This window comes from Myiozetetes cayanensis, unplaced genomic scaffold, assembly GCF_022539395.1.
Source record: "Myiozetetes cayanensis isolate MyiCay16 unplaced genomic scaffold, myiCay2020 scf9, whole genome shotgun sequence".
NCBI lineage: Eukaryota > Metazoa > Chordata > Aves > Passeriformes > Tyrannidae > Myiozetetes > Myiozetetes cayanensis.
The window spans coordinates 5,944,683-5,957,883 of NW_026088185.1; the positions used below are offsets into that span (position 1 = coordinate 5,944,683).

Genomic DNA, 13,201 nt, shown 5'->3' on the forward strand with positions numbered 1-13,201 from the left:
GTTTCAAGTTATAGAAATAGGACAAAGTAATTTTTAGAACAGCAAAATATGTAAGGAGGCAAGGTCCCTGGAGATGAAATAAATTTCCAACACAAGAAAATAGCTTTCCTGTTCTGTTTGGGTGTTGCTGTTGAAAGAGTAGCTTGTTAGCAGCACACAGATGCAGCCGTGGTAGAGAGGCTGTGCCACCACTGTGGAGGGGATGCCAGGGAACAGGAGGGTTTGGAGTGGGAGGAGAGGTTTCCACAAGCCTGTGGGCACACTGATGGACTTGCTTTTGGCCCATTTCTCTGCTGTGGGCAGATTTGAACACTTCTGTGGTGCCTGCAAGATTGAACCCCAAAATGTGTCAGACTGGCCTCGCTGGGCGAGGGCTCAGTGTGCTCAGACCTCATCAGACGAGATCCACGGTTAGGGGCCAGTCGAGCTCAGGTGCTGCCTTTGTTTTCTCTTAGAGTTTTGCTGGAAGTGGAAGCTTGCAGTATGTTAGACAAATTTGGATCAGACTGGGGGGTCACCTGAAGGAGTAGAGGCATCCTGTGTGAGCACAAAGCCTGGCCTGCAATGCAACGTGCTCATTATACCAGCTGAGCCAGGAGAGGATTTGGGCTGCAGTCCCCTCTTGCAGCAGGGTGGAATCTGATCACTACCAAATCTCTGTAGTCTTTATTCCTGGTTTCAGCGGGGCTGGTGATGGAGTTGAATCTAATTAATTGGTGTTAAAGGAAAGCTGCCGTGCTCAGTTCAGCCCCTGAAAAGTAAGGGAAGAAGAAGGTTGCTAGATCTCAGAGGAGAAATCTGCACTCTGAAAAATAAACTGCTGCAGCCTTTCAAAACTTACTTTTTTTTTTTTAAAAGACAAAAATGTAATTGTTGACATTCACTTACATCCTTTCAATGAAAAGACACAATTTGGTGCACTTCAGAACCTCTGTGTTCTAACAGTAGGACGGCTAAGTTCTGTTCTTTTTAAATGAGGTCTAAGAAAAGGATGTAACGGGATTTTATCACAGATTTACAGACTTGCTGAGTCAGATGAGCAATGTGTATTTGTATCTCTAGGAAATATTAGTAAAACATTTCTATCGTGTTTTGGGTTCTTTCTTCCTTGGCTAAGCCTTCCTGGTTGGGAAGCCTTTGCTTTGCTTTTGGCAGAGGGAAGAAGAAAAGGACAGAGGAAGGGGAAGAACTGCACCCTTGAACTTACCAGTTAAGTCTGTGCCACTTCAGAGCTCAGTTTCCTTTTACATGCTCAATTTACTGTGCACCAGACCAAAAGTGTGAGCTGTCAGGTTCCTGTGGTGATAAACCTGGATGTAATCCTGCTCCTACTGACATCAGTGGCAAACCTCGTGTTGCTTTCAGTGGGAGTGGGACGTGCACACCACGCCTGTGGGATTCAGCCAGCCCTACGCAGCCCAGCTCAAAGCAGCCTCTGATGGGAGTGACGGCAGGAGAGTTTAATACTTAATCCTGCTTCTGCTCACTGTGAATTAAAAACGTGTAACAATTCAAAGTGCCTGAAACCAGCAGTATAAAGCAGTTTCACCCGAATGAAAAACTCAGGAGTAACTGCAAACTGACCCTTGCTAGAGAGACTCTGACTTACAGCTTCTCTTAAACTGGGGGCTGCTCCTTGTTTTGTAGAGCAGCCAGACTGCAGAGATTAAAATGCTCCACCAGTGCTGAGTATGAAGATAAGTAACACAAAGAAGGATTAATTTTGTATTTTCTTTCTAAACAGTTCTAAATTCTGGAAAAGAAATGTTTACAATGCCACAAAAATAGTAGTAACATCTCCTTTAGCAGTGCATTTCCCCAGTGTCAAACACTGGTTTGAAAGAGGACACAAATGAATGTTCACAATTTGAAGGGAGCTCCATTTTATTGAAGATAAGTAATAGTTGAACAAAGTGTTTCGTATTGACAGAATCATGCTGTCATGTATCTTTTCAGAGACAAATGTACTTTATAGAGGAAGTGTCCTCACATGTCAGTGTCTTAGAAAATGTGTTACATTTACTGAAATAATGGGTCAAGAAAAAAAAAATCGCTGTCATAAATGATGGTGGGCACTTTTTACTGAAATACTGGTAGTTTTACATTCTTGACATGAATAATTGGATGTGTCATATGTGAAGCTACCTAGAAATAAAATAGAGGTCATAAAATGTAAAGACATGATAGGATGCATTTATAACAGCATAAACCAAACTGGCATTTTAATGTCTTAAGCCAACCCATTTGCTATGCTTGGCCATTGATCTTGGCTGGGAAAGTTCTATGCCTAATTTAAACACAATTCAGAGATAAAGCCATATAATGGGAAAGTGATAGGATTTGTTTTTGTTAAAAATACTCTCCTTTTAACTGTTACAGTTATATCACAGGGTTGGAGACAGGTTGTGGTGTGTCCTTACAAAACTTCCTCAGAAATGTTGTGTCCACCTTCATCACAGGTGACCCTCTGGTGTAATTTACTGTGGCAATTTCCCTGCTGGTGATTGCAGCTCACACAGAAGAGTGTTATTCAACAGACATGAGAGTTTAGTTCAGTCTTTGTTCAGAGGGCTGGTTTGAAAAGCAGTTGTTTGGGGAAGATAGTACAGTTTGGGAGTACCTGTGCATTTAATGAATTCCTCTGGAAGGCATGTGAAAAGATGGTTGGTAGAGGCACTGACTCCAAAGAACATGCTTAAAATCTCATTAATTTCGATTGGCTGTATAGGTGCTTTTAATTACTATGCTTGAACTGAGATTTAATATGGCACAGCAATAAAAGAAGTAATTATGACTACCTAACTAATCACTAAAATGGCATCACCCTCCACTCCCCCAATTTTTCCAACAAAGCTGAACGTAGAAACCACATGCTTTAAGAAATCAAAAAGGAAAAAAATGAGGAAAGGAGGCAGAGGTTGTCCTGATTTCATAGGAGTGCCAGCACATGTATGTTGGATGTTGGGTGTTTTTTTAAAACACTTCTAAATAGCAAAAGAATGGGCAACATGGGCTCAGGAAGTGAGTGCTGACCTGTGCAGGTTGGGCCCTGGGTAGCCTGGAGGAATGAATATGTGCCAGGCAGTTGGGGAGTGTTCCCATCAGGGTGTACCAGCTTGATGTCCTTCCTGAGTTTTAACTCCTCTGTGCAGCCAGGAAAGGATGCAGGGGAAGAGGAATCTACCCACTATCTGTATTTTCTTTTCAATTACTGTGCAGTTGATGGAATATTTAACTGGTGCATTTTTTGGCTACTGTTGTGCATTAGAGGAGAGATGGCAGCCTGGTAATATCCAGCGGAGTCTTCTGTGAGTGGAAATGTTTCCTATCTGCTGTTTTCAATGCAATTTTACTGAAAGCCCTTTGGAATTTGAATGAACCATTCTGGAATGTGATTTTCAAAACACAAGTCTCTAAAAACTGAGCAAAGTTAAAATTTTCCCATCGCTGCTGAGCTGGTGATACCAGTAATGGTGTGATTAAACTGAAATGCCAGCGCTCATGGAATAGGTGTGCTTCTTTAGAAGCATCCAGCCACGTCTGAGAAGACAAAGCAAGACCTGGTGAGGTAGAGAGTGAAGGCTGATTTATTGATGGACGTAATTGCCTTACCTGGATTTAAGGGAAGGGAATTTACTTTGTAGAGAAAAAAGAGAACATTGAAGATAATTAATCGTGAACCAAGAAAATGTGGTGTTAGCTCATATTTTATGTTGAAAAAGTAGTAATAACACAGGATGAATGCTGGAGGTGAGGTTCAGAATAAAATCTGCAAAATACTGAACTACTGAACAGTATTTCTACTGTGGCACCATTTATTCAGGAGCTCTTTCTCTGTCAGTGGATATAGGCAACAAGAGTGCTGCAAATGCCTAAAGCTGCTATTCATGGATGATTCTCTCTGTCTTCTGAACTGGCATGTTCAGAGATGGTGAGGTTTATATCCAGGAGGCTGTGTGTTCACACAGGAAAAAAAAACTTAGGGAATGTTGCTGCAGATTTATTTTAGTGTAGATAAACTTGAACCATTGGATAGAAACATGAGCTCCCATGAAAAACAGGGTGATACTCTGCCCTTCCTATCAACTTCTTTTTATGGAAAAAGAGCATGTAAATAAACTGTTGGCCTATCTGACCAGAAGATAGCTGGTATACAAACTAGTCTTGCTGAAATTATATCTCAGCTGGAAGGAAAGATGAGTTTATTTTATGTAGCAGTTGGAGGAAAGTTCTTAGAAATATTCAGTCAGTCAGTTAGCAGAGTGGTAAATTAAATCTCGAGAGCCAGAGCTCGCTCATCAGTACGCAGTGATATGGAAGTGCAAGGAGAGAGGCAGGCAGCTGCATCAGGTCTGGGCATTTATGTTCCTGATGGAAAAGTGCAAATCATTTCCTTCTCTTTTGCTGCTGTCATGGTCCATCACTTTAGTCCATTTTCACCTTGCTATGGGATTCTGAATGGGCCTTCCTGCTTTGGCATCTAATTAATCTCTCACAAGGCTGTTCTTGCAGCCTGGCTGCCTGGGATGGTCCATCTCTCACACCAGAGCCTCACAAACAAAATATTCTGCTTCCCTTTACCCTCCTTCCTTTTCCTGTGCTCTTTCGCCCCACGCCCTGTCAAGCAGGCTGAAGATGCTGCTCTCCCCCGGTCTTTGAAGAGGACATAACTGCATGCTTTTATCGCAGGAAAATACCCCCTTTGGTTCTAGTGGAACAGCTGTCACACTGGGGTATGTAAAGCTGTTTTCAAAACTAATAAGTGCCCAAAAAATACGCAGCAGAATTTTCCTTGTCAGAAACTGTTCAGCAGCTCAGAGTCTTTACAGTGTAACAGGCAAGCAGGAAATCATTGGGCACCTTTGAAAAATGGCATACCTATACACAAATAAAAGTGTAAGAGCTGAGATGAAAAAGGCATATTCTCTGGTGTAAAACATTGCCACGAGTCTGTGAAACAAAAAAATTACTTTATTGAAGTTACTTTATTGTCATATATCAAGTGATCATGAATATCAGATATCTTGTGCACTGAGCACTAACAGCCACAATACTTTATGACTGGTTTAAAATGAGTCCCTGTGATAAAATAACACATGTAGGCTATATAGCAGATAACACTGGATAGTATAATGTATTATCTATAATAGAAAAACATAGATTCTGTGCAGTGATACCAGTGGAATCTAATACTTCTTTGAAATCTATATCCTGGATAATATTTCTGCTCAGAAGGTTCTTATCTCCCTCCTGGCCTCCCTTCTGTGGGGACAGGCTTGGTGTTCAGCTCAGCACAGCATATGGTTCCAGTCTGGGAAATGGGAAAGCACTAAGGCAGCTCTGAGAAGTGTCTGTGTTACACCAGTGATCAGGGTGGTGTCCATCCAAACCTTGCAGCTCTCCTGGCCTGCAGCTGATCTCTAGAAACTCATCTGTGCTGTTGATACAAAACCTGCAAGAGCTCCGAGAGTCTTCTGGTGACATACAGGCAGAAAAAAAAAATCACATCTTTAATTCCTCCCTTCTGACAGCTTCCTTAATAAATTTGGTAAGAAATTTCTCTGTTAAGAGCCACCCAGTAATCTAATTTGCAAGCCTCAATGATATATTCAGCAACCAGCTCAGGGGAGGTGTGTTTCTACTGTCAGAATCACATGAGCAGGGAATAAAATTCTGAGCTCTCACTGAAAGCTGCAATAATTTACGATGAGTTGTTGGCTTTAATTTTTTCCTACTATTTTTGTCTCAGCTGAACAAAGAGGCTAGAACTGCTACTGACTTTACATTGATTAGTTTTTTCCACAGTATGTGCACAGGATATAATACAGACACTGCACATTTATTTTTACATGTATCTAAAGAAATCATGGAGTGAGACCTGAATCAGTGTGGGAAACTCTTGTGTGCAGCCATAGTGACTGATTAAGACAGTTCATATCAACTGTCTCCCCTCTTGACCTGCTTCTGTAGGAGTTAAGCCTTTGCCGTTCTGTTCAGTTTAAATAATCCCAGATTTGTTTGTTGCCTTCTGTGTTGTCCTGGTAAAGGCATCCTTGGGCTCTTCCTTCTCTTCTCTTGGACTCCAGTTTAAGGAACGTTCTACTCTGGTGTGCACACAGAAAACAAAACCAAACCCAAAAAGCTTTCACCCAAAACATCATAGCTTCCCATCTTGTGTTCCATCTGTATCAGTTTCATACTCTCAATTGAGAAGGATCAGTAGTGTTGTTTGAGAAATTAAGTAATTAAAAGAAAACAAAACAAAAAGGTAAGAAAACAAACAAAAACCTCTAGGGTATTGCTTCATAGCTGATGGAGTGGGAGAAGGTGCAGTAGTTGGGTGTCTTCAGCCGAGAAAGAACTTTCAGAACCATTTCACAGAGCAGTTGCATCTGAGCTGTTGTCAGTTCGTGGTAAGTACCTGATTCTTGGGGTACAGCTCTGTTTCCTCACATCTGCTTTACGAACAGAGAGCTTATAATGGCTATTGGGATGCTACTGGGCTCCTGGGTGTCCACAGTGACAAGACTTTACCCTCCCAGGTATCACTGAGTTTCTAGAAACCTTTCTGAAGACCTTGAGAGAAAAATAGGATTGCCAGCACTCTCTGGCTTTCTTCAAGAAGCATGTTGGCACAGTCCAGTGGGTTTCTCAGACCCTTTTTAAGCAAGAAGGATCATGATATCTTTGAAGAAGAAATGGTACTGTCCCTATCCTACCTTTTCATCCACATTCCCTTTAAACTCTGCATCAGTGAGGTTTTTGAGGATGCACCCAGGAAACATCAAATGGTGCTTTCATTGCGGCTCCTTAGGATTGAATCTTTTAAAAGCTGCTTCTTCATTTCTTTTTGCCTTTCACTACAGCCTTCATTACTGGGAAGCAAACACCAACTGACTGGGTTTTCTTGTTGCTTCTGGTGTATTGCTTGGGTGATGAATGGCTGTCAATGTTCAGTTGTTCCCGGGATTTACCTAAACTTATCTAGTGTTTTTATTACTCCGAATGGCAAGTGCTGTATTTCTGTTATTTTCTTTTGCAGTGAGAGATGCAGATACACCTTGCGTGGCCATAAAGATTCCGTCAACAGCATTGAGTTCCTTCCCTTCTCCAGCACTGTTCTCACGAGCTCTGCTGACAAGACTTTATCTCTCTGGGACTCCAGAACGGTAAGCAGGCTTTTCCTTGGTCTCCTGAATTCAGGCAAAGTGGTGATGTGTATGGTGTAAGAAAAATGAAAGCCAGGTTAAAATCAAAATAGAAAGTAAGAGGTGATGTGGCAATAAAATGTTCATGGACAGAGCTATTACCTTCTGACCAAAAAAATCACCATAATGCCTTCCTTGGCATCTGAAATGATGGAGTCATCCCAGTGCAACAAACGGACGTGGGCCGAGGTCACCCAACACGCAGGTAGCTGGGTTAGGTGGTGGTGGTTTCAGCAGCTGATGGTCTAGGTCTGCAGGACTGCAGTGCTGCACACTGTGCTTTGTCACCCAATAAACAGAGAGCTCAGGGTCAGTTTTGTTGGGCTTCTTTTGTCAGCTTGCTTACAAAAGTCCTGGCATGTACTTAAAGTCACATACAAAGGAAATGGGGGGAAAGTGCCGTGGGAGAAACACAGGAAGAGAGAAATACAAGAAACTGTATAGAAGTGTAATATATTTATACTTCCTCTAGAAGGGATCTGCCTCCCTGCCCCCAGAACTCCCTGCTGATTCCTCATGGAATACATAATATTGTCTCCATAATAAACCCTGTAGGTAGTGACAGAAACTCTGCGTCTCTTCCTTTGTTCTTCTCTACCTTCATTCTTTGCCATAGGTATTTGTGGATTGAGTGCATTGCAGAGTGTATTTGCCCCTGCTGCTTTGCAAACCAAGTATGCAAATCCTGTTCAGGTAGAATGTGAGAACAAGACAAGAGGAAGTTTTTTCTGTTTCAACAGAAAATGTAATAATTATTGCTGCAGTTGTGGTATTTCTCATGGAGCAACTTCTGAAGTTCTCAAGTTGTTCCTTCAGTTGGTATTACGATCAGTTTACATTTCTCGAACAGTGTAAAGATACAAGATTCCAGCTCAGAGTAGAGAAGGTTGTATTCATGGAAGGGATCTGAGAGGAAGTGGGCAAAGACCTATTGCTGTGTATTAATTGGTGTTGTCATCAGATCTATACAAACATAGGATAAGAAAAACTGCCATGAAAATGACAGATGAACACTTGAAATGCTCATTAGGCAATTTCTATTTATGGATCACAGAAACAGACTGAATAGGAAGTCAGCTAATAATAATAATAATCCTGGGCATAAAGCACAATGAGTTAAAAATGAAGCTATTCAAGACTCATTATTCTTACACACATTGGTTTGTGAGAATATTTGATATCCAAATATGAATAATTCAAAAAGAGGGGAAAAAAATATTGAAATACAAACAAAAGCAAAATACTTAGTGGAAAAATAGATTTCTGCGTTGTTTTGTTTTCAATAAATTCTGCAATGAACTTTATCTTGCAAATGTCTCAGTAATCTCCTGCTCACAGCAAATTAACAGAGTCATCAAAGAGTTTTCCTTTGATAAACTCAGGGAAAAACCCTGCTCTGTATTTGCTCATCAGCATTGTTTTTCAGCTTTGGGTAACTTTGCAAAGAGAGGAAGGACCTTTTGTGAAAAGAAAACATTATATAATGGTATTTTATTGTATGTTTATTCTGTTGAGTTTTTTCCCCTGTTCAGTGGGAAATCTTACAGATTTGAGATATGTGCCCACACTGAAACACCACTTGAACTGGTGAAATCACTGTAAAGATGCCATCTCCCTCTAAATACTGAATGATATTAAATGTTCCCTCCAGAAAGAAGATGAATTATTTTCTCCCATTAATTCAGAACAGAATATTTTCTCACCTCTGTGAGATCAATTAGCATTAAGGAGTACATTTAAGATAATTTTAATGAAACATGAAAACCATATTCTGGTTTGTTTTCTCATAAATTAGATTCCTATTACTAATCACATCTTGCTCTTCAATCATTAAGTTTAGTCAGCTCTTTATTATTAAAGATAATGGATACAGAGAACTGTAAGTCAAAGCAGCGTAAGTTGAATGGACAGTGAGCTCTGGATTTGGGGCAGAATGGAACATAAATCTTTGTAATTACTAAGCTGAAGCTATAATGCAGCCTGCAGACTTTGGAAACGCAGGGAGTTACTTTTTCCTCTTTTTTTTTTTTTTTTTTCTGGCTAACATATAGCGAGATCTGCTGGTTAAAAATATCTGCAGCACATTGGCTGTAATTTTAAACCTGAGATATATGTTGCCTATAGGGAAATGAACACACAGGAAGATGAATAGTACACTTGGATGATTATGGCTCTTTCCACACATTGTGAGAGAATTACGGGTTTGGTGTTGGGTTTGGATGGGAACCATCCTGCTGCTGTGCCAGCCGTGCAGCAGATGAGATGTGTGAGACCAGGGCTGCAGTTCACTGGCAGGAATCTCTTGCCAGTAAAGCCGAGGGCTCTTGTGCCAAGATAAGCTGCGGAATTTATTCCTCTTTCTGCCAGTTTCATAGAAAGACAAGCGCATTCTGGCTTTCCACCAGAGGATTTTCTCGCTGACACATCAGAATAAGCATCTCAACTCATGAATTGCAAAGTGTGTCCAGTGATAAATGTGAGAGGTGCAGGGGAGGGGGTGACCCCCCCAGTACAGGGGCACCTGCCCGAGTTAATTCTCCTCGTGATAAGCGGCCTGCCACTCATCTGCATCTCCCACAGGTTGGGGAGGAACTTCTTGAGGCTACTCACATTTGTCTGCATAGCATTTGAACCAAGCTGCATATTTCTGAGGCAGATAAAATACCAAATATTTATACACTTAAATAATTAAATAGAGGGGGGAAAAAAGTACTCGCATTTTTCACTCTATATGCTTGAAACTTATTGATGTATTAACTATCTCATCTGCTTTCTGATTTTTGAAATGTCAGGTTCTGTAGCTGGATATTTCATTTCTGAAATGTGGAGAGACTGTCATTTAAAAGGCAGCATTCCGTACTAACGCCCCAAGGAACGTGTCTGACAAGGATTTGGGAAGACTTGTGCATGTGCTTAACCAGACAGTCCCATTCACAGCAGTGACACTGTTCTTGTGAACCAAGTTCAGCACATGCACAGCTCTGTAAAAAGCCATGCAATACTCTTTTTCTATTTGATTTTGTGAAATACTAAGCATTTGATGTATTATTTGATAATTCTTGTCCATTTTGGTCTCAACTGGTCACTGATATTCAAGTTTATTGTTTTAATTTTCGAGGAGATGTTTCTGACCTTATGCAGCGTAGCCCAGTGATTGAAGATGAGCCCTATTTTTCTGCAGTCCTCTTGCAGAAGATTGCTGTGTAACACAAATGAAAGGATCCCATTCCTACCCCACTATCAAACTCATACCCCTGGCATCCAGGCAGGAAGGCATCAAGGATGTCAGCTTTTTGCTATTTGGGTCAAAGACCACTTGAATAGGGGTAAGGCAGTGCAGCAGAACAGTGACCAGAGGACGAGTTCTGGCTCTGAGCAGCAGATTTTGTCCTTGACAGTAATTTGTGGTCTGAACAGCCAAATCAAAAGCTAGAAGCTCCAAGGTAGTGTGGTTCCTGATGAATAATGCAGGCACCAATTTCAGAGGAAAAAGGGAAAAAAAAAGAATGAAATTGTCCAAAATCCTGCCTGAACAGCAGCAAATAGCTCCCAGTAATAACTCATTGTCAGTGAGACAGAACCTGGCTGTGGCCATCAGGCTCCTCAAAGACTGCTGTAAAGTTTCCTTCTGCCCCAAAGCAAGGAAGGAAAGTGGGAATCCATGCAGAGCCTCCTTTCAGGCTCCTGCAGGGCTGTGTAAGCCCCTGGCAATGGTTCATGAGTGTGGTGCAGCCACACTTCATACAGCAGGGCTGGATGGACCCTTAGAGCTACATTGCACTCAGAGAAAGACATTAGGAAGAAGTAGTGAAGAGAGAGAGAGGCAGCTGGGTGCTTCTTTAGGGCAGAGTTTTGTCTTTAAATGTGGCATTGGATTAAAAAGGTTCTTACATACAGCCCTTTTTAAAGCATTATTTCCTAATAATATGAGGCTTCTGTAGTCACAATGTGCTTATCAATTTTTTTTTGCCAGTGGCTCTTGAATATTAGCTGAGGGTTGATAGAGTTTCCATGCAATTAGGTCTCTGGGCAACAGCAGGGGGCCCAAAAGAATGCCCCACCTGGCAGGAGAAGAGGCAGTGGGAGCACAGCTCTGCTGCCAGGCACCACCCTTCCCTCAGCAACCCCCGCGTGTTCATGGAGTGTTACAGGGGAGATACTGCCTGGCTCTTTTCTTGTTTTGCTTTTCATGATCTACCCCACGGTCTTGTAGCTCCTGGAACCGTCTCTCAGTGGTCCAAAGGCACAGCACAGGAAATCCCCAGGGATTCGGGCGCTGCAGTTTGTGTTCCTGCGCTTTGTCAGAGGGCTCCGGCTGAAGGCACAGAGATCATGTGAGGACAGTGCCTGTTTCAAAGGGCTGTCACACTGTGTCCTACCAGAGAGGGATTATACGTGTGCAGGGCAGTTTTGGAGCTGCCAGCTGAGGTTGCCAGCTGTGGTGCAGCATTTTAATGATGAGGACTTGGCTGCCCCTGTGCTCCATATGGATGTAGAATAATTGCAACAATGCTGATCCAAAAGCTGCCGTCTTGCAATTTTTTCCTTCACAATACAGCCCATCTTCTCCCACCTTGCTGTGCTTCATGTTGCAACTGGGTAGAGCCTGAAAATTAGTTAACTTTTGATTCAAGTCAGTGGAATTGTTCCAAACCAGTAATTTCCATAGATAACCCTTTATAAAATCTTATCCTAATGAAGTTATCTTTTAGACCACTTGTTTTTTAGTGTTAATTTTGTCACTATTTAGTAATTTTTAAATTAGCAATTCCCTGAAATATCCTGTTCTAATTTTGTTTCTTCCAGTGAAATATAAGTTATCTTTTAGACTGCGTGTTTTTCAATATGTATTTTGGCATAACTTTTTTGTCAGTAGATTAAAGCATATGGGAACACCCAGATCTTTGCAGGGATGCTGCCTATCCGTGGTGGGGGGTTTTATGCCTGTCTTCCTTAGAGTGGGCATTCATGAGGCAAATCCAGGAAAAATGTCAGAGTATTTAAGGATCAGGTGTATGAGACAAGCACTGATCAGCCAAAGGGAGTTATTTTGAAAAGCAATCTGGTTGAACTTAAATTCTTTGGCCTAGTCCAGTTGATTTATCCCCAAGTAAACACCTTAGACACAAAATTATCAGTCAGAATATCCTCAGGGTATTGGATTTGTCAGTTTTATTTGAACCCTTTTGAACTTGTGAGGAATGAATTCAAGAGCCGAGTGGATAGACAGGATGGGTCATTTAAAAAATCTTTGACAGGCAGTTTATGGTCCAAATCAATCCTCTTCAAAAGTAGGTCAGAAGATTGAAGTTGTCAGTATTGGAGACAAAGAGCTCTTCCATGCAAACTCCAAATCTCTTAGTAGTGTAATGGAATTATTTTGCTGTAAATAAAGGACATGCAAGGATAAGTTCAATTCCTGGCATGAAGTGTAACAAATTCTGTGTTCCCGATTCTGTTCTACGTTTTTGTAAATAATGGGCTCATATTTTAGAACTCCCTGTCTTAGCATGAAAAGGAATTTGAGTCACAGTAAAATATGAAATCAAGAACAAATAGTTATGAATAAAGATTATGTTTTCTCCCAGAAGTAATATCATGAAAGACAAAAGTAAAACTTGAAGGGGGTTATGTTAAATCTGTTTGGGATGCTTTCCTAGAGACTTAGTGCCAATTTTGTCAAAACCAGAAGTAGGGATCAGGAAAAATGTCTTGATTTCTTTCTAATCTTCAACAGTAATTGGAAAAAAAGGCTTGATTTGGTCACTATAGTTTTTAAAAATGCTACATTTTGTTTGTCTTCCAAACCAACTTCTGTGAAAAGGGCAGACTGAAATAAAATATTTCAAATAATGAACATGTAACTGCAACTTGGCTCAACTGACCCAGATGCAAGTGAGAAAATATTCTATGATATTCTTGTTTTGCTGTGGTGTGTTTTAATTCCTGAGAGGCAGGAAAATCACTGCCCTTCAAACTGTGTGTGGCTGCTG

General features: G+C 41.2%; 1 protein-coding gene across 1 annotated transcript in view; it reads left to right on the forward strand.

The window, feature by feature from the left end:
- The window catches only part of SPAG16 (sperm associated antigen 16), a 371,328-nt gene that overhangs the window by 215,772 nt on the left and 142,355 nt on the right, over positions 1-13,201 (forward strand). Inside the window, exon 13 of the mRNA XM_050340454.1 lies at positions 7,043-7,169. Within this exon, the coding sequence (XP_050196411.1) occupies positions 7,043-7,169 (127 nt within the window). The remainder of the gene's footprint in view (positions 1-7,042; positions 7,170-13,201) is intronic.